The following is an 18,532-nucleotide window of genomic DNA, read 5'->3' on the forward strand; positions in this document are numbered from 1 at the left end:
CAGCATATAGTAATTATTCCCCGAATGATTCCACAAATGGTTTATGAATATAAATATTTAAAGAAACCTTTCGAGAAGAATTGGAAATCAAAACTTGAAACTCCAAAAAAATGGAGACCAACAACTAGTAAATTTGTCTCGTAAATTTGTCTCGAGTGTTTTGTACATGCACTCAAGGACAATGCCCTCCAACATTTTATTTGACCATTCAAGAACGTGGTTGATGACAAGACATTTTCGAAACCAAACCATGAAAAATTGTATTGAGATGGCCATTGATTATCATAAGTCCACTTACCAAGAGGCGGGGGGCTCCACTTGTTTGGTAGAAGCTGTTAGTGCACGTCACTTTGTGTTGGGATGTTGCAAGTTCAAAACCCAATGGTATGTAGTGTAACTGGTGGGGGACTACTAACCCCAGCTTGCTTATCAAAAAAAGAAAACGATTATCATAAGTCCACTTACCAAAGAAGAGATTTTGCATTTGGGATGTCTGCCATGGCTTAGTGTCGATCCCGACATGGTTGATTTGCTGAAAAGGTTGTAAGCTTCATTTGCAAAGAATCAAAGCACTCATTGCATTAAGATGACCAACTTCAAGAGAGCTAAAATCATCATATTCAATACAAGTTTTTGCATACAATAACAGTATTAAACCAACCTCTGAAAACGTGATGATCAGATACTCGTGCGCGCATGTGTACATGTGCGTGTGCATGTGGAGAGAGAGAGAGAGAGAGAGAGAGAGAGAGAGAGAGAGAGAGAGAGAGAGAGATCCGAACCACATTATCATGCTGCAGCACTCAAGAAAATGCGTAACTAATACACCAAAAAGGCTTTGAATAAGTACTCTATCTTAGATGCGTAACTAATACACCAAAAAGTCGTAGGGTGATTAAGGTGCATAAATTTATGCCCTTAGACCATCAGGATTCTAATAGATTGTCACGTTCTGCAGCTGACGTTCTCAGCAGCCCACTCTAGGACTATTCACTCCAGCCTTAACTCCAAGTAGCCCTTTCTATCTTTTGGTGGCTGTGAAATTGGTTTATGCAGCCCTTTTCTTAAGTCGCCCCTAAGGTGCATAAGGTCGAGCCTTTAAACTACCAGAATCTTAACTTCTACTAGCCAAACTAAATTTTTCTTGTCTATTGATTTTGGAAACGCAATTGTTTGGTTGGTTGTGAGACACTCTTATCATGTTAGGCAACCCAGAGAGTTCAGGGAGTATATGCTTATTTAAAGATAAGTAACCTGCTTCAACTGGTCACAGATAAATGATGTTCATTTCATGTAAAGCATAATAAAATAGAATCTATGTCAAGTTCATTAGTGGCAGAAATTGAAATTCCAAAGGGCTGGCGGTCCTACCAAATACTTCATTTGGACAGAAAACAAGCCTGCTTGAAAGAAAATGCTTGTCGATGCTGCAAAATTGCACTATGCAGCATCACTCTATATCAGAATGTAAAACCTAGTTAGGTCCCATCCTTTTAGCCAATTTAGCTCTTAATATAGGATTTTCCAAATTGGGTTTATTTGTTATTGAGATAAATGCATTCTTATGGATCCACCCCCCAAAAGCAACATGAATGGGCAAACCGCCTGGCACTGGGTCGGATGTGAGTAGGATCGCTCAACCATGTGTTGGTACCAAAGTAAAGCAGCTGATAGCATCAGCTGCAATAAGGGCTCGGTGCCACTGTGTCAATAAAAATGGTCATAACTGTAAAAAAAGGAAAGTTTTCTCGTGGCTCTATCTTTTCAAGCTGAAAGTATGCATTTGTACAACTTCCTCTCTAAGTCATAAAACTGAATAATTTTATAATGAAAAAGCAGAAAATCAGTACGTCTTACCCAAGTCAGACATGATAAATCATCCCTACTTCCAGCGTTGATGTATGTGGAATACTGAGAATAGAAGCTGGACCCCTGCAATTTCTCCTTAGGAAATCATAACCAATGTCTATCGCCAACTTCTTCAAGAAACTTGATCCCGTCTTTGCTCTCACATATGAATGGCCCAGTATAAATGCCATGCCTGCCTCTCTTGCCTCCATCAACTCCTGCAGTTCTTCCCTCACACTTGCGTCCATCTCTGGGCTCTCTGGCAACACAAATCTGACTTGTTTTCTCCTCACAGCCACCGGTGAGCTGTTTGTGCTCAACTCGTTCCATGAGCTCGATGAACCTGGTAGATCTTCTGCAGTTTCTTCCATACAAGGATGGATCGAATCTGCTGTTGGTGTTCCGATGACCGTCATTTTTTCATCCGTCTCTGAGTCATCCATCAACCATGAAGTTTGCTGCCCAGATCGGATAAACTCCGCTATACTATATGCCAACTCCTCAAATTCTAGATCATCTTTGTGAATATCTTGATATCCATATCGAGCTATGCATCTATAGAGCCTGTACTCCTTTGGCCCAATTCGGCCAACAAGGAACCGTTCTTCCGGCCGAACATATGGGACAGGAACAGATTTTACACATACAAACACTAGGACCTGGTGGAATGCTGGGAGGTTAGTGACAAAGTGTGAGAACATTGCTGGGATTCCAGTAACGAGTTCTGCATGTATCAGTCCAATGCCAGGTACTCGGACGATACCAAGACTTGGTCCAAGGCTAAGCAACCACTTCATGGAGACCTTATTCTGAAGATCGAACTCATACTTCTTGATAGTACCATAGTGCCATATGTACATGACTAACATAAATGTGAAAGCAAGAGCTATAGGAACCCAAGCACCTTCCAAGAACTTGATGAGAGATGCAGAGAAGTAAAGTGCCTCAATAGATCCAAAGAAGAATATGAAGCAAATGGCAAAGACGACACTCTTGTGCCAGCAAAGAACGATTACCAGAGACATAAGGCATGTTGTCACAAGCATCACAGTTATGACTGCTAAGCCTGCATCAAGAATAAGCAGACTTGTAATGTCAGGAACAATATACCAGCCATTGGAAGTGCTAGCAACAAAACAAAACAGTTTTTCCATCAATAACCAGACTAGCATAAACTCCCCAAAAATTTTGGATCACGTTTGTTATTCAACATCTCTAGATTAAACCACCCTTTTGTGCTAGTAAAATGTTTTTTCGCTTATTTTATCAAGAGATTCTCAATACTTGACAACGCATACAAGATATTAGCAATTCCATCCAAATGCTATTTAAACCACTTGTTTAAGCTGGGTCATTTGAAAAGGGGAAAACTAAAAGAAGCCAACAAAAACAGGGATTGAAGATAAAATTCATGCCACTAAAGGCCTCTTCAGAAAAGAGAGGCTTATGATGGACCATACCGGCAAGCTACTATTTGTGAAAAGGTTGACAAATGAAACAAACCTAGTTTGACAAATGAGAGGCTTATGAATTTACTGTCAAAATCAGCATCATCTATTTAGAAACAAGATATAATTCTCAAAATTGAAATTCTGACCAAATACTCCTGCAAGTTGCATTGTCATCAGAGATTCAAGGGGTTTCGGTCGACTCCATAAAGTGCCAAAGAAAATTATATGCCTTGATAGATCTAAGCACTAAGGACAATAAACATGTCAAACTTAAACTTTACCGACTCAACTAGAGAAAACCATTGAATGTGACTTATTTAGCAAATAAATCTAAGTTTCAAGAATCTTTAGAAGCCCTACAAGCTTTTAACCTTTGATATATCATAACATAAAAAGCATATAGCTAGATTATCAGAAAAAAAAAACATATAGATAAAAAGGTCTGATGCAATTTTAGAATTCTTATGTTCTACAGACCCTGTCAAGGTTTTAGTCAGTAGTTTCATACTTTTATAGATTCTGAAAGTCCTTGCTTTAACAGGGTATCCTGCAATGGTGGAAAACTCCCAAACAAGTGTTTTTCCTTTGGAAAATTTAAAAATTAAGTAGGTTTTCTCATGAAAATCTTGGGGACTTTTAAAAAATAAACAGCATTGAAAATGAAAAAAATAAGAAATTCAATTTTTTTTTTCAAAAAACTGACTCTCAGAAAATAACACAAAAATATTGTGACATTAGCATGATCTTATCAGTTAACCTTTTCTCAAAGTAATGCAATATTTTCCTTCTTTCACCAATTGCAATATTTTTAAATATCAAGAGATTTGGTGTCTAACAGTATAAACCCATGCAATGTCTTCAATGACACTGTTCTTTTCTAATTGAGCTAACACAGACACCCGATTTATCAAAAGCATGCAACACGACAAGAACAAAGACCATGAAGAAAAAAATAGGATTGACAAGAACACTGTGGGTCAAAAGAAATAAGAAAATGTAGACCCAGGACCTATGCAATGAACTGAAAAGGTATTAGAAGATTATTCAAGCTTTATCGTCTGTGAATAAATGAACACAGCCAATTTGTGGGTATTCACTGGAAGAACAACTACATTACCCTCGATCTAGAAAACGACACAACAAAATTGAGTTTATGGCAATTCTTCACAACTTAGGAGTTGCTAAAGAAATTTCATCAAACCTAGTCAAAGAAATGATAAATATCCTTTGCCCTTCAATATTCTTAGGGTTAACTGTGGAGTTCAGAGGTTCAAAGAACACATGCAAGGCTACCGGCACCATATAAATTAATTAGTAAAAAAATGCTTTAAGCATTTAGTATGCAAAGAATTTAGGTAGACCAGTTGATGTATGCTTTGTCATATATCTTTTTCCTTTTAGTTTTCTGTTATACAATTTCTTCAAGCTCTTCAGTCTTTCCCTTCAATAATTATTTTTTAATAGTTGTTGTAACATTTCCATTCTAAAGAAAGGGGCAGCTGCAAAAGATGTCACTGAATAAGAAACCAGTAAGAGTCAAAATCCAGGTAGAAACTGACCTAAGTTCAAATTAAGAATCAAAATGTAGCAGCATCTAACATGTTACCTGAGGCATTGCCCATGCGCTTAGTGTCTCTGAACCCAATAGTAACAGCAAGGCACAGAAGCATTAAAATCCAATTGATTTCTGGTATATAAATCTGACCATGTATCTTATCTGATGTATGAACAATCTTCACTCTTGGAAAGCATCTTAGTGCAGAGCACTGTTTAATGATAGAAAATGTTCCTGTGATGACAGATTGGCTCCCAACTACTGCCGCAAGTATAGCTATTGCTAGTACAGGCCATCTTACAATCTCTGAAAGAATTCAATTATCATAAAAATAAGAATTGATTCAGCTATTAACTTGAGACAAAGATGCTCCACAAGGTAATGACAGTACCTGGCACAGATACATAGAATCCTATATGATATCCAGTTTGAATGACATGATGCCTTGATAGATAAGCAGCTTGTCCCATGTATGCAAGGATCAGTGAAGGGTAGACGACAAATGTAAAAGCAAGCTGCACAAGATTTAAATTATTAGATAAATTTCAACAGACCAATTACCATAAGAATTAAGGACTGCTAGTAAGGGTGCAAACGAGTGAGATTCAGGCCAGATCTTATCAGATTCGAATCCAAATCCAAAGTGTAAACAGTAGATCTGGATCTCGATTCAGATCCTAATCAGATTGAAGGAGCTAAGGTTGAATCCAAATCCGAAATACATGTGGTAATATTGGATCTGCAAAAAATAGAACAAAAACAAGCTATTTACATGTAAAAAATGCAATCAGGTTGGATTTTTTATTCAGATCAACTCCAAATCTGACATAAAATGCTGATCCGAATCCAAAAGTAATCCTATTGAACACATCTGAATGCACATCCAGGTTTTACTTAAAGAATCCATATCTGGAAATAACATGTCGGACTAGGATTGGATATCTGACCATGTCTGATCCATTTGCAGCCCTAATGGCTAGGAAAAAACCAGTCAACCACAGTATCAGTAACACCAGAAAATGAAATATCAAAGTAACATGTCTATACATGTGAACGTGTTCAAGCACTGGCTTTGGGTTAGAATGCTCTAGAAATATTCAAACATACATGCCATTAAAACAAAGGATGCTATGAAGCACTGGAAATTATGTCAGAAGCTAGAAAGTGCACAAGTTCATAAAAAAAAATCCTTAGATGTGAATACAATCAGAATTAGAAGGTTTTGGAAATTTTCCTACTTGTTTATGACAAAGCATATATAAATGCCAATCAAATAATACTTTGCTCGGTGGACACATAAACAACAAAAAAAATATGCAAAACCTATGCAACCACCAAACTCACATGGCCATGTTTTGCAAATTTAGTTTGACAATAAGCTCAAGCTCTAGGAAGTAGTTTGTGTGGAGTTTTGACCTATACCTTGATTGATAACTGTGAGAAATGTCCAAGATCTGCAAACATAGCTTCAGAGCCTGCAAAAACAACATAGCAAATTTTTGAGTTGTGCATTATCATCAAGAAGAATGAGTCTACATTTGATAGATTTCTACCTGTGATACACAGGAGGATCCCTCCCAAGGACATCCATCCACCCGTTTGTGTCTTCCGCAAGAATTTGTACATGTAGTATGGAGAAAGCGCTTGGTATACATAAGGATTCCAGTGGACAATATTGTAAACACCAATCAGGCTGATGCATAAAAGCCATGTTATGACAATTGGTGCAAAGAGGAATGCTACCCGATGTGTGCCATAATGTTGAAGAGCAAACAGACACACCAGTATAATACATGCAATAAGAACTTCTGCATCTGCAAAACTGCCGATATTTGAGAAATCAAGCCACCAGAATGGCACAAGCATGTGATCCTGCTGGCACATAATATGCATCGGAAAATGCTAACAATCACATGTGAAATGAGGAAAAAATTGGGTCCTGGACCCATGAAACTCGTGGATGCTGGACTATTAAATCCATTCACCAAATAAAAAGACTTGCAAAGTTGCAATTGTAAAAGGAACCCGAAATAAGAACAATCCTTTTGCTTGAAGAAGGAAGTTATTCTTAACTTGGATTAGATGATGTTGCAGAAAAGAGAAGCACCAAAGTGCATGCCACCATACAAATTTTAGTATAAAATATAAATTAAACTAAATAACTCTTAAGACTGATAACTAGGTGAATTGCACTGGACAATCAATATCCTCTAAATATAAATCCAAAATATGCAAAAGATTGGAAAACCCATAAAGCAAACAAATAGCACAAAATGTGCACTGGTTTCTTTTTTCTGTGTGTGCACAGGGATGTGTGCATGTGTATTCCTTAGCATCTCCAAAAAGAAGAATGAAATATACAATCTTTGACATACCCAAATTTGACAAAATACTAGAATATCTAGCCTGGGAAAAAAATTTGAGCCAGATTTAGAGGTTAATGGCTCAACTGTGGTCCTTCCTCTTTAACTTTGATTGTCTATTTCCATCATGATCTATTTCTTCATGACTCCAAGTTTGTACAATGTGAAACTTGGGAAGTCCATGATCTTGATTGATATAGGGGAAGGAAAAGTGATAGAATCGGTGTCTTCCAATCACTTACTGTAAAACAACATTACTCAGGAACTTGTCATTTGTTTATTTTATATCATAGACATTAAAAAGAAAAAATTAATAAAATAAAATATGATCAAGTAGAAAATTTTGCAAGGTCTCATCCAAGGTTGTAAAAAGCATATCATTGTCCTATCAGCTGGGCCCAAAATAAGATGTGTATTGCATCATAAAAATCATATCTTTTTATTAAAAAAATCTAAAAAAAAACTCAAAACATTTAAGAAAACTCTAAAAAATTCATAATGAAAGAAACAATAATATAAGTTATAAAATATAATCATAACATCACATATCAAACAATGATGAAGTACATAAAATATTGAACATCCAATAATCATATGATACACCTGATACAAATATGATACATATCAAACAATACGTACGTTACTTACAACACTGATTGTACGACACTTACAACACTGTTTTCATTATTAACACAAAAGTTATTTTTCATTAGTCTTTCCTGGAATATCTGATTAGGAAGCTGAATCCAAAGAGCTGGCTGATTGCTATGCCTAGTTATCAAGCAGCAGAATTAAAAAAGACAGCTGTACAATGAATTTTGAGGCAGCCCATAAAACGTTGGTTTTACATGCTTAGCTGTTGTACCATACTCTAATTATCAGAACAGACCAGATAGGTACTTCATTTGCCTACTGAACACAATATGAAAAGTCGCTTAGAAGTATTAACCAATCATACATGACAGGTGACTATCTCACAGTCAACTTTTTGCAGAAAAACCTACAATATTCTATTCTCACAATCATATTCACAAAGTTTAGAATTGCAATTAAGCAGCTGAATTTAAAAATTCAGAAAAATAAGTAAAAACAAATACAATTATAAAAATATGTGAACACACAAAACCTGATTTTTCCTAAGTTTTACCAATAAGAATGTAAATATCATGATAAAATTGTGATATTTTCATTTAATTGTATCATGATATTTTCCATATATTCTGATATTGACTTCAAAATAGATGATAAACATCACATGATACTTTGGCAATGTTTTTTGGAATATTGCAATATTCATCACTATGCTTACAATCCACAAAGCTCTCAAAACGTCAAGTCATCTTGCTTTTGAATCATTACAACATATCCATAATATAATCATATAGATTTTCTCTAAAAAAAATCACATTTTTAGCCGACAGTATCCATGTTTATTCCAGGTTGACCTGATTTTGCAGGGCCTGACTAAGTACATGTCAATGTTGATGAATCGATTAATTATCAAGCAATTGTTCGCATAACACGTGATTTCCAAACAATATCAAAACTCAAAATTCAAAAAGTAATATCAAACATATAAAATGGTAGTCTTAACTAAAGATACAATCGTGCAATAATTACATTCATGCTGCCTTCTTGACATTGAGAGCTCAAGGCCTGATACCGCAGAGTAAACTGCAAAATCCAACATAAAATTAAAGACTCCTGAATCAAAAGGTTAAATTCAACAAGACAGAGGGAAGATTAAGATAAGAAATACCAGAAATTGCTGGTGTGAGGACTCCATCACCAATTACCATGCAAGCTCCTAGTAGGGCCAACATCAGTAATACGCTCTGCAGGACTTTGTGTTTTTCAAGCACCATCTTTACCCTCGAATCAGCCCCAGGATCAGAAGACACGTCTTTCTTATATGCTGATAGCGCTTCATCAGCAAGCTGACCATTTGGCAAGAAGCCAACTTTGGCATGCCTGCAGAGAAGAGAGTACAAAGCAAAGGTTCCACCTGCAATTAAAACAAGAACATTGGAAACAGTATTCAGCAGCATACATATGCATGTAAGATACATATACATATGCACAAGCAAATTACTTGTTAATGATTACTACCTTCCCCATTATCATCAGCCCTCAGCACTATGAAAACATACTTAAGAAGAGGCACCAGTGTCAGCGTCCAGAAAATAAAAGACAGCACTCCATAAATCTCTTCATTAGTCTCAGAATGATGAATGTCCTCAGCAAAGGTGCTCTTGTACACATACAAGGGGGAAGTACTCAGATCTCCATATACCACACCCAAGCTCTGATATGCCAGCGTCAGTACAGACCACCACGATTCTCTCTGTTAACACCAAAACAACTACTAGATCATTCACCAAACAGAGTGCTCAGTTGAACAACACCCGTCATACTTCTCAGTCGGAAAATAAAAAATAAATATTTTTCTTAGAAAAAAATTTACCACCAATCGAGGAAAATTTCAAACACTTTTTTTTGCCTTCGTTTTCCCCATTAAACAGCTTGAGAAATACATTGTATCATTTTTGTCTTCACAAAATTAAAAATAAGACCATTTTTTTGTTCCATCACACTTTGAAATGAAAAGAATGAGCATTTTAACAACACTTCCAACACAACCAAGAGAGTTTTTTCAGTCTATTTTCATCTAAATAATTAGGCTCGAATTAGTATCAGTTAAAGGTGATGACAAGCGCATTTTTTTCCTTGACAGAGAAGATTTTATTAGCACAAGAAATTCATTTGCGATACTACTACTAGAAGGCTCAAGGAAAATCAAATAAAAGAAATTGCATGAAAAAAAATCTTCAACTTGTAAAAAATGGTTTTCGTTTTTTTTCTAAAGAATCACAACCAAAAACCAGATGCAAAACAAACAATGATGAAAGAATGAACCTTGAGAGGACAGCCATGACCAACACTGAAAGCTTTGATTACAAAAATCAACCATCTAAACTCTCAATTCACAGTATACATAAACCAGCGAGAGAGAGAGAGTACCTTGACCTGGTTTCTGTAAATCCCACTTTCAAGATCCATGACGATGAGAAGCCAAAATTCCAGCTAGCCCATCTCCAGTCTGCAACCTCAAAACCCAATGCACCATCCACTCAAAACCAACCAAAACAGATCCTCCCAGAAGTAAAAGAGATATCACCAAGCATCGATCTCAAGAACCCACTTCTTTGCATTTTCAACCTCTGAAGCCCACTGGAGGGACGGGAAAAGAATAACCAACTTTGCTTTTTCTCTGTCCTTGTGCAAAACCACCAAAAAGATTCAATCCCCACTTCAGCTATAGCACCAAAGAAGAAGAATCTTCAATTTTGGTGTCTATTAGATGGTCAGAAATTTAATAGTAGGTGAGTTCAATTTTTAATTTTCTTTTCTCCAAGTCCAACAAGCAGTTCAACCATCTTGTTGATGACAAGTGCTCAACAAAGCACTTCAAAAAACACTAAACAAACATAGGCAAGCAAAAGACTAATAAAAAGGATGATTGATTCCACAACACAAGAAAAGAATTAACTTGTGCTTCCAAAAGACATTTACTTTTGAAAGAGAAAAAGGATGCCCCGCCTTTTTTTTCTTATTTGACAATATGAGATCCCCACCAAACATTATTCTAGATTTTGAGGCCTTGGGGAATATTTTGTTTTCCTCTTTCATTAGTGAAATGCAACCACGTAACCTGCCCGATAACAAGATACCAAAACATGAAACACCGCACCCACACTCACATCCTTACACGTGTGATGTATGTCTGATATATCAGTGATGGGTAGGTGTGCGTGGGCAAAGTGTGCACGCAATGCGCATTTAGGTCAATTTGTTTTCATGTTTGTTTGCTAGAGATTATATATATATAGGGGTGGCAATTTCTGACACGAGCCTCTTAGGCGGGTTCGGGTTGGGCTTAAGCCAACCCGCTAACCCGGCTGACCCGTTTAATAAACGGGTTAGGCGGGTGGGTCAGCCCGCCAACCCGTCTGCCCGACCTGTCAACCCGCCAACCTGACCCGCCAGCCCGACCCGTCAACCCGACCCGCCAACCTGCCTACCTGCCAACCCGATCCGTCAACCCGCCAACCCGACCCGCCAACCTGACCCGCGAACCTTAAAACCCGTTTACCCGACCCAACCCATTTATTAAATGGGTTGGCAGGTCGTGTCGGGTTACCCGTTTATTAAACGGGTCGGGTTCGTGTTTGCCACAGCCGACCCGTTTAATAAACGGGTCGGGTTCGGGTTGAGGTATGCTTACACGCCAACCCGCCAACCCGACCCGATTGCCACCCCTATATATATATATATATATATATATATAGGGTAACTAAATTATGTTTACAAACCAAATATGTTTATTGGTATGAATCAAGATTTTTATAAGTTTTTTCATTTTTTAAAAAAGAAAATTACTGGATATGATATAGATGCTTGTTTTTATAAAAACAGACTCTTGATTCATCCAATTATAATGTATAAGAAGAATCTTTTAAAGGTTGAAAATCAAAAGCTGTCAATGATCCAACAATCAATTCCTAGCAAATGGACCATGCTGAGTGCAGGGCTGGATTTGCAAAAAAACCTATGAAAATCTTAATTCTTACCACCAAACATATTTCAGTTTCCCAAATGAAAACCTTCCTAATAGAAAACCCTCTCATGCCCCCTCAATGGACGTTTTATTAGAATTTGTTGTTGTTTTAAAAAAATTTATTGTACAGATGTGATCTATATGCTTGCTTTTATAGGAATTAGTTCTTATAGCATTTGATTCCGATGCATGGATAGGTTTTTATAAGTTTCAAAATCAATGGCATACAATTTTTTAGGCTCAAAATATTATTTTTTTTATCCAAAATTCATGATCCAAGTATCAATTTATAATAAATCAATCGTGTTAAACACATTTGTATGGTAAGAATTTTAAAAAAACACTATTTTTTTTATGGGGAGGTTTGGGAGGGTTCCCATTGAGAAGGTTTTCATTCCCCTATATATATAGGAAAATTGGTAGTTGCTCAATTCATAGGTGCTCAACTTGCACTCAATCACGCTGACCATTCATCGCGCAAGCAACACTTTAAAATGCCACTAAAAGCCCAGCAGGGACATGCACGATATTGTAGTTTTGTTTTTAGCACACTTTGAAAGCATCACTAAAAGATGTTTTTTGCACTTTATCATATTTTTTTTCATGATGTTTTTTATTTTTTGCATGTTGACTTTTTATCATGCGTGCAATGGACGGTCAATGCGCTTGAGTTTGGATTGAGCACCTACCACTCACTATATATACATATAGGAAAACTAGAATAAGTAAACCAGCAAAATATGTAAACTAGTATGAACTGATTTTTTTAAAGGGTTTTTGCAAATCTAACCCTGAAGATACATTCAGTGTGGTCTATTTGCTTGGAATTGACTATTGGATCATTGTAATCGGATCAAGAAATATGATTTTGTATCCTTGAATATTTACAAAAATTATGAACTATTGATTTTCAAGCCTTAAAAGATCCTTCTCATACATCGTAATTGGATGATCTAAGAGTCTTTGTATATAAAACCAAGCATCTAGATTGTATCCGTACAGTGAAATTTTAGAAAAAAAATAAAAAAACCTATGAAATTCTCAATGCATACCCGTTTACATTGGTTTACATATTTCAGTTACCCTATATATATATATATATATATGAAAGGGGTATCATCGAACCCCCTTTCGTCACATGAAAGTCGAATGTGCAGCATCACACCGTGCATCCTTTTTTTTAAATGGAGTTTTAGAGGCAGCTTTGAACCGCCACTAAAAAGCTTTATTTGTGCAAAATGGTCTGATGTATCATCAAACACTTTGGGTGTCTGATGATACACCCTACTATATATATATATATAGAGAGAGAGAGAGAGAGAATAATTGAAATATGTAGACTGGTATACACTAAGATTTTTATAAGTTTTTTTTTAATTTTTTCTAAAATTTTACCATACGGATGCGATCTATATGCTTGGTTTTATCGTAACAGACTCTTGGATCATTTGATTATAATGTATATGAAGGATCTTTTAAGGCTTGAAAATCAACAACTTAAAATTTTTGTAAATATTTGAGCATAAAAAAAAGCATTTCTTGATCTGTTTATGATGATCCAATAGTTGATTCCAAGCAAATGGACCACACTAAATGCATTTGCAAGTTAAATTTGCAAAGAAACTATGAAAATCTTGTTCATACCTGATCATGCATAATTTTTACACATAAATTCATATATTTTTCATGCATGATCATGTCAATAATTGCTTAAAAAATGCTTGTTTGCGAAGGTTTTCAAAGTTTTTATCAAATTTTAAATTGAGCAATGTGAACCCTTTCTGTGCCTTTTTAAGAAATTAAGTAAGTTTTTGGGAAATACTTTTAAAAATTGAGTTGTTTGAAATATTTGAAAAATATATAGGCTCTTTTTGAAAAAAAATTCCAAAACCTAATTAAACTATTATAAAAAGGGAAGTTGAGAAGGAAGAGCTGTCTCTCTCTCTCTTTGGAATTCACGCCTCCCACCTCTCTCTCTCCACCAGCCCACCATTAGCCTCTTCTATTTTTCCACATTAGATTTCTCTCTCTCTCTTCAGCCGTGCCTTATTTCCCCCTTCTTCTTCTTCTTCTCTTCTCTTCTTCTTCCCTCTTTTCTAACCGGTGAGTTCATCTTTCCATCAGCAAAAGGAGGGCAGCGTGATGATCTGATATGGGGAGAGACCATTCTTCTCTCAACCAGTCCAGCCGAGTCCACCAAGTTTGTTTTGTTTCTCTTTCTTTCATTGTGTTACCGTGTGTGTCTATTCTCTTTTCATAGTGTAGGGAACATAGCATAGCATCATTGATTCATTCCAGCATAGGCATATAGGTTAGTCTGCAAATTGCATCTTAAAAAGAAAAAAAAATTAGAGAATTTTTTTTCTATTATCCTTCCTTTTGTTTTTCCAGCGTGTTCTAGTTTTTCATTTAACAACAGCTATTAGACATTAATTACTTTCATTCTTTTGTTCCTGCATACCACAGTTATAGTGATTTATTAATCAACATTTTGTAGTGCAGAGTTTTGTTTCTTTTCTTCTGTTGTGTAGCCTTAGCCGTAACATTGCCGATTAGTTGTGTAGTTGCTTTAGGATCAGCAACGTCCTTTGGGTTCTTGGATTAGTTAGCTGTCAGTAAGGTAAGTTTTGGTTGTGTATTTGTTAGTGAGTCAATTTCTGCAAACAGCATATTAAGTTAGTGTAGGTAGAATAAGTATCTTTCATATTGGTCAGCATTCTATGTTATTAGCGTCTGTTCTTGATTTCACAAGCTTCTGGGTAATGCTGGGTAGTTCTACATGAATGCTAGTATTAATAATAGTTAATTAGCATAGTGTTGAATTCTGAAGTAGTTAGATAATTTGATTAAGTTTGATATTCTTTTGGATTTGTCAGCCCGTAGAGATAGTTTTTTCAATATAGCATGCTTTAGTTAATGTTAGTTGGGTATTGTGTACTTCATAGCAACATAATTTTTATTCCACTGATCCAGTGCATTTAATTAAATTAGATTAAATTAGTTTAGTCTATTCTTATTTGAGTTTATGCGTAGTTAGGTTAATGTGATGTTGCCAGTCTTGGTTATTAGGATTTATGCATAATGGTATATTCTGCATCTCATGGGTAGGTGGTTGTAAGTTAGTTCATAGTCAGTGTGCTATCACTTAGTGCAGTTTAGATTATCTCATTTATATTTGTGTGACTTTTCGTGATATCATTTTTTGTTTTTTTTTTTAGTTTTCTCGTAGATACTTTTTTTTGTGCTGCTGTGTTGCTTTGTGCTTTGCAGGGAACCGGTTGACGTGTGAAAAGATCCTTCCCTAGACCCTCAGAAAGGCTTCTCAAGAGATTCCTCAGGAGGACCATAAAGTGATATATAAATAAGGAAAGCAAAGTCTCAAAAGGAGACAAGAAGACCTCATTACTGAAGACTTTTTTTTTTCCTTTCCTTTTAGACTAGGATTTTATTCAATTCATTGGGTTGTAATAAGGCCATTTTTATTCTTTTATTCATTTAAGCCCTCTGTGTAGGGAAACACTCTTTAGTTATTCATTAATTTTTTTTTTTGGGCAATAAAGAGTAGCATAGTTGTGTGTGTTGAATACAAGTATCTCCCGTTCCCTGAGATCGACCCGGACTCCACTACTCGTGCGAGCCGGTTTTTATATATTTGGTGTCTGGCTTTCATTAGATTTTCATTAAAAATATTATTTTGAAAAGGGTTTTCTTAAAACTCACACCAAATTTTTGGCGCTGTTGCCGGGAAACGGCGAAATACTAGTATTCACTTTATTGCCTTGTGTTTGTTCTCGTATTTATAGGTTGTTAGTTTAATTCAGTTCTTTAATTAGGATTGTTTAGTTTGTTTTTCGCATTTAGGCTTAGAACCACGTGTGTGCATACCGTAGAGACAAGCTTACTTTTCTGCACAGCTCACCCATTAGGATCCCCTTAGAAGTGACTGTGCACGATTGGTACCGTGCACATAGATTTCATTTTTATAAATTCTCTATTGAGTGCAACTGCGTGGTGCTTGTTTATTTCTTGTTTTCAGTAATTGTTTTTGTTACTCGCTTTGTGGTTTGTGTGGTTTGGCCGCTAGCGCGTTAGTTAGGTAGAAAAACCCAATTTAGGACGGTTGCTGCACCGGTCTACCCTTTGGTGCATGCACGGGCGACGTTCGCTTGAACCTGAGCTTGCCGAATTTGTTGAGGATCCCGAATCTTTCTTTAGGAGAGCCCATCAATCCAGCCCCATGGCTGAAGATCAGCAGTTGATCCATCCTCTTAGGGAGTACTTCATGCCCAACACATACACTCCTGCCTCCTGCATCACAAGACCTGATGTGGGAGCGAACCATTTTGAAATCAAGGCCAGTGTCATTCAGATGTTACCCTCTTTTTATGGCCTTAGCAACGAAGACCCATACCGCCATCTCGACGAATTTCTCAAGATCTGCTCTAGGGTGCGGATCAACAATTTTGGAGATGACGTGTTAAGGTTGACATTATTCCCCTTCTCCCTTAAAGATAAAGCCAGCATTGGCTGAAGGCCCTCGATACAGTTCAAATTACCACTTGGGAACATATGCAAAGGGAGTTTTTAAAGAAATATTTCCCAATTGGTAAGACGAACCAGTATCGAAAAGCCATCACCAGCTTTTCACAGATCGAGGGGGAAATGTTTCATGAAACGTGGGAGAGGATGAAAGATCTTCTCCGCAAGTGTCCCCACCACCAGGTGCCCCGCTGGCAACTGGTGCAATATTTTTATGATGGTCTCACTGAGAAGAACCGTCAAATGGTTGACGCTGCCTGTGGGGGCACTTTTATGCTCAAAAGTGAAGATGAAGCATGGGCCCTTTTTGAGACCTTGAGCGAGAACTCCATGCACCATGCTTCTGCTTCACGATCTGAGAGGGTCACACCTGTGCAAGATGGCACGAAGAAGGCTGGTATATTCGAGATAAGGATGCACCTTGAGTTGCAAAACAAGGTCGACCAACTGTCCTAGAAATTGGATCAGTTGTTGTCGGGTCCCTCTCCAGTCCTACAGGTGTGTGCATTGTGTGCTAGCCCTGCACACCATGTTGTTGATTGCCCCGTTGCGCCACAGTACCCTGAGTTTGTCCAGGAGCAAGCTCAGATGGCGCAGAGTTTTGCTAGGCCCGCACCCAATCCATATTCCAGTACATATAACCCGGGCTGGCCGAACCATCCCAATTTTTCATGGAGAAATCCACAAGCCCAACCTCCCAACCCTTCCCAAAGCCAACCCAGGCAAGGCAGTTATGCGCCTGGATTTCAGAGAACTAGCTACCCTTCAACTCAGCCTACATATAATCAACCCCAGTCTCAGGAGCCTTCGTCCAGCCAGTCCTTTGAGGATAAGATGCTGCAAGCCTTCTCGGATATCAAGGCAAATCTGAGCTCCCATACACATTCTATTGCGAAGCTTGAGACGCAAATGGGACAACTCACCGAGGTGCTTAGCAGGCGGAGTGAGGGGGCTTTAACTAGCCAACCGGTGGTGAACCCTAGGGGTAAGGAGCCGATGCATGGTCTGCACATGACAGATGCTCATCAAGAGCAGGCTCAAGCGGTAATCACCCTTAGGAATGGGAAGCAATACCAGGCGAGGGAGGCTGCGGAAGAAAGAGAGAGAACGAGTGAGAAGCAGCTTGTCCCTACCGTCCCACCTCAGGAACGCGAGAGGGCTCTACCAACTGAGCCTTCAAAGTCCTATACTCCTAAAGCCCCCTTTCCTGAGGCGCTAGAGAGACCGAAGTCATTAGGCAAGCATGGAGTGAACATGCAGGAGATGCTTGAGATATTCAAGCACGTCCAGATAAACCTCCCCTTGCTTGATGCCATTCAGCAAGTCCCTGCATACGCAAAGTTTCTAAAGGAGCTTTGTACGCAAAAAATAAAGTTAAAGTCACAAGTGCCGAAGAAGATATACTTGACTGAGCAGGTGAGTGCGGTGTTGCAGCATCAAACCCCACCAAAGCTTAAGGACCCAGGGACTCCAATTATTTCATGTGTCATAGGAGACATCACTGTCGAGCATGCATTGCTCGACCTTGGGGCAAGTGTCAATATCTTGCCGAGTTTCTTTTATGACAAATTTGGATTAAAGGAGATGAAGCCAACACCTATGACCCTGCAGCTTGCAGATAGATCAATCAAGGTCCCGCGAGGGATTTTGGAAGATGTTCTAGTCAAGGTAGAGGACTTCTACTTCCCTGTCGACTTCATCATTTTAGATATGGAGGGAGTCAATGATATGCGACAGACTCCCATCATTCTTGGATGCCCCTTTCTGGCCACTGCCAATGCGTGCATTAATTGCCGCACAGGCGCGATGGATGTCTCATTTGGCAACAGGAAGATGAGGCTGAACATCTTTCATGCAGTGATGGGACCTGCCGGCGAGGAGGCTTCTTTCGAGGTCGACTTCATTCAGGACCTGGTAGAAGCAGAGCATACCTGGTTATTGAGTGATCCACCTCAGGAGGAGGTTGATGAATCACTCGAAGAAGATTGTCATGGGTCGATAGAGAGTCAGACAGGTGATCTGAGTTGGATCTGGCACTTCGAGCCGCTTCTTGAATTGGTAGAAAAGCTGGCCCGACCATCCATAGAGAGTCCGCCTGAGCTTGAGTTGAAGCCCTTACCGGCCTCACTCAAGTATGCCTTCCTAGGCAAGGATCAGA

At 37.9% G+C, this 18,532-nt stretch overlaps 1 protein-coding gene across 2 annotated transcripts; it reads right to left on the bottom strand.

Annotated features, from left to right (window-relative positions):
- Positions 1–1,731: 1,731 nt before the first annotated feature.
- Positions 1,732–10,931, bottom strand: LOC149818611 (potassium transporter 6-like). Of its 2 annotated transcripts, XM_089985654.1 has the most exons (9): positions 10,239–10,931; positions 9,327–9,561; positions 8,977–9,222; positions 8,838–8,891; positions 6,408–6,668; positions 6,277–6,329; positions 5,246–5,369; positions 4,906–5,160; positions 1,732–2,914 (listed from the first exon to the last, which is right to left on the bottom strand). In XM_089985654.1, the coding sequence occupies exons 1-9, from the start codon at positions 10,275–10,277 to the stop codon at positions 1,863–1,865; spliced, it is 2,319 nt and encodes a 772-aa protein (XP_089841780.1). In that variant the 5' UTR covers positions 10,278–10,931; the 3' UTR covers positions 1,732–1,862. The 2 variants fall into 2 exon arrangements, with proteins under 2 accessions (XP_089841780.1, XP_089841781.1); XM_089985655.1 differs by lacking the exon at positions 8,838–8,891.
- Between the last annotated feature and the right edge of the window lie 7,601 nt (positions 10,932–18,532).

Source organism: Nuphar pumila, chromosome 13 (genome assembly GCF_984573655.1).
Source record: "Nuphar pumila chromosome 13, dmNupPumi1.hap1.1, whole genome shotgun sequence".
NCBI lineage: Eukaryota > Viridiplantae > Streptophyta > Magnoliopsida > Nymphaeales > Nymphaeaceae > Nuphar > Nuphar pumila.